Source organism: Merops nubicus, unplaced genomic scaffold (assembly GCF_000691845.1).
Source record: "Merops nubicus isolate BGI_N331 unplaced genomic scaffold, ASM69184v1 scaffold7885, whole genome shotgun sequence".
NCBI classification, from domain to species: Eukaryota; Metazoa; Chordata; class Aves; order Coraciiformes; family Meropidae; genus Merops; species Merops nubicus.
The window spans coordinates 6,148-7,196 of record NW_008611545.1 but is presented as its reverse complement, the minus strand read 5'-3'; the positions used below and the strand labels follow the sequence as shown (position 1 = coordinate 7,196).

Below are 1,049 nucleotides of genomic sequence, written 5' to 3'. Positions count from 1 at the left end.
GGTGGTTCCCTTGGGTTGGGGGTGGATCTCTTGGATGCAGGGTGGTTCCTTGGGTGCAGAGTGGTTCCTTTGGGTGCTGGGTGGTCCCAGGGATGTGGGGTCACATCACACCCCTTGGGTTTTGCGTCCAGGTCTGGGAAGCCCCCCAAAGCAGCTGAAACAGCCAGATTGTCCCCCCATAAACCCCTCCCACATCGTTTAACCCCCGTGAGTGCAACGAGCTGAGCGACACCATCCTGAGAAACCTTTTATGCCCACCCCCACCACAAAGAGACACCCCATTTCCTGACGACACACAGACAATATTTCTAATGAAATGTATGTAATTGAAAAGCAAGGAACAGGCACAATAAATAAGTATAAAAACACTCGACTGGCACAATAAATAAGTAGAAAACAGGGTGACTCAGGCCCATGGGGCCCAGAGCTGCTATTTCACCCGAAATAGCTGCGGAGGACAGAGCTCCTGGTGGGGGGTTTGTACTCGGTACATACAGCCTGAAAACCAGCAACTGCCGGTTGGGTTGGGTGGGGTTGAGCGTGGCACGGGGACCTCCTCAGCGCCTGCTCAGCTCGTAGGTGGCGATGTTGACTTGGTCGGGGTGGTTGGTGATGCCCACGGGCTGGCGGGGCTGCAGGGAGGTGCAGATGAACCAGCCAGGGAAGTCGGCTGACTCAAAGCGGGTTTTCCCCTCCACCGGGCTGTCCAGGCGGTAGAAGATGAAGCGGGTCAGCTCCACGCTGTCGATGTCCCTCCTGACGTCAGCTTCCTACCAAAGGAGGGAGGGAATCGGAGGGGGGGTTTAGGGTGGGATGGAGCCTCCAGCCTCGCTGGGGATGTAGGTGGGGGGATTTGTTGCTCACCTCCAGCTTCAGCACGGGCTCAGCGCCGCTCATCACGCACGACATGTAGAGTTGGTAGCCCTTGATGCCCAGTGCCACGGGCACCCTGCCGGTGCCCAGGCCGTCCTGCAGCGACCGGGGACGGTACAGAGCGATGTTGAGCTTCACTGCGCACAGAAAGAAGGGGTTAAGGGCTGGTCTCGGGG

At 58.2% G+C, this 1,049-nt stretch overlaps 1 protein-coding gene across 1 annotated transcript in view; it reads right to left on the bottom strand.

Annotated features, from left to right (window-relative positions):
* Nucleotides 1-557: 557 nt before the first annotated feature.
* The window catches only part of LOC103773865 (interleukin-1 beta-like), a 1,273-nt gene continuing 781 nt past the window's right edge, over nucleotides 558-1,049 (bottom strand). Inside the window, 2 exon segments of the mRNA XM_008941244.1 lie at nucleotides 558-770; nucleotides 865-1,040. Of these exon segments, the coding sequence (XP_008939492.1) occupies nucleotides 558-770; nucleotides 865-1,040 (389 nt within the window).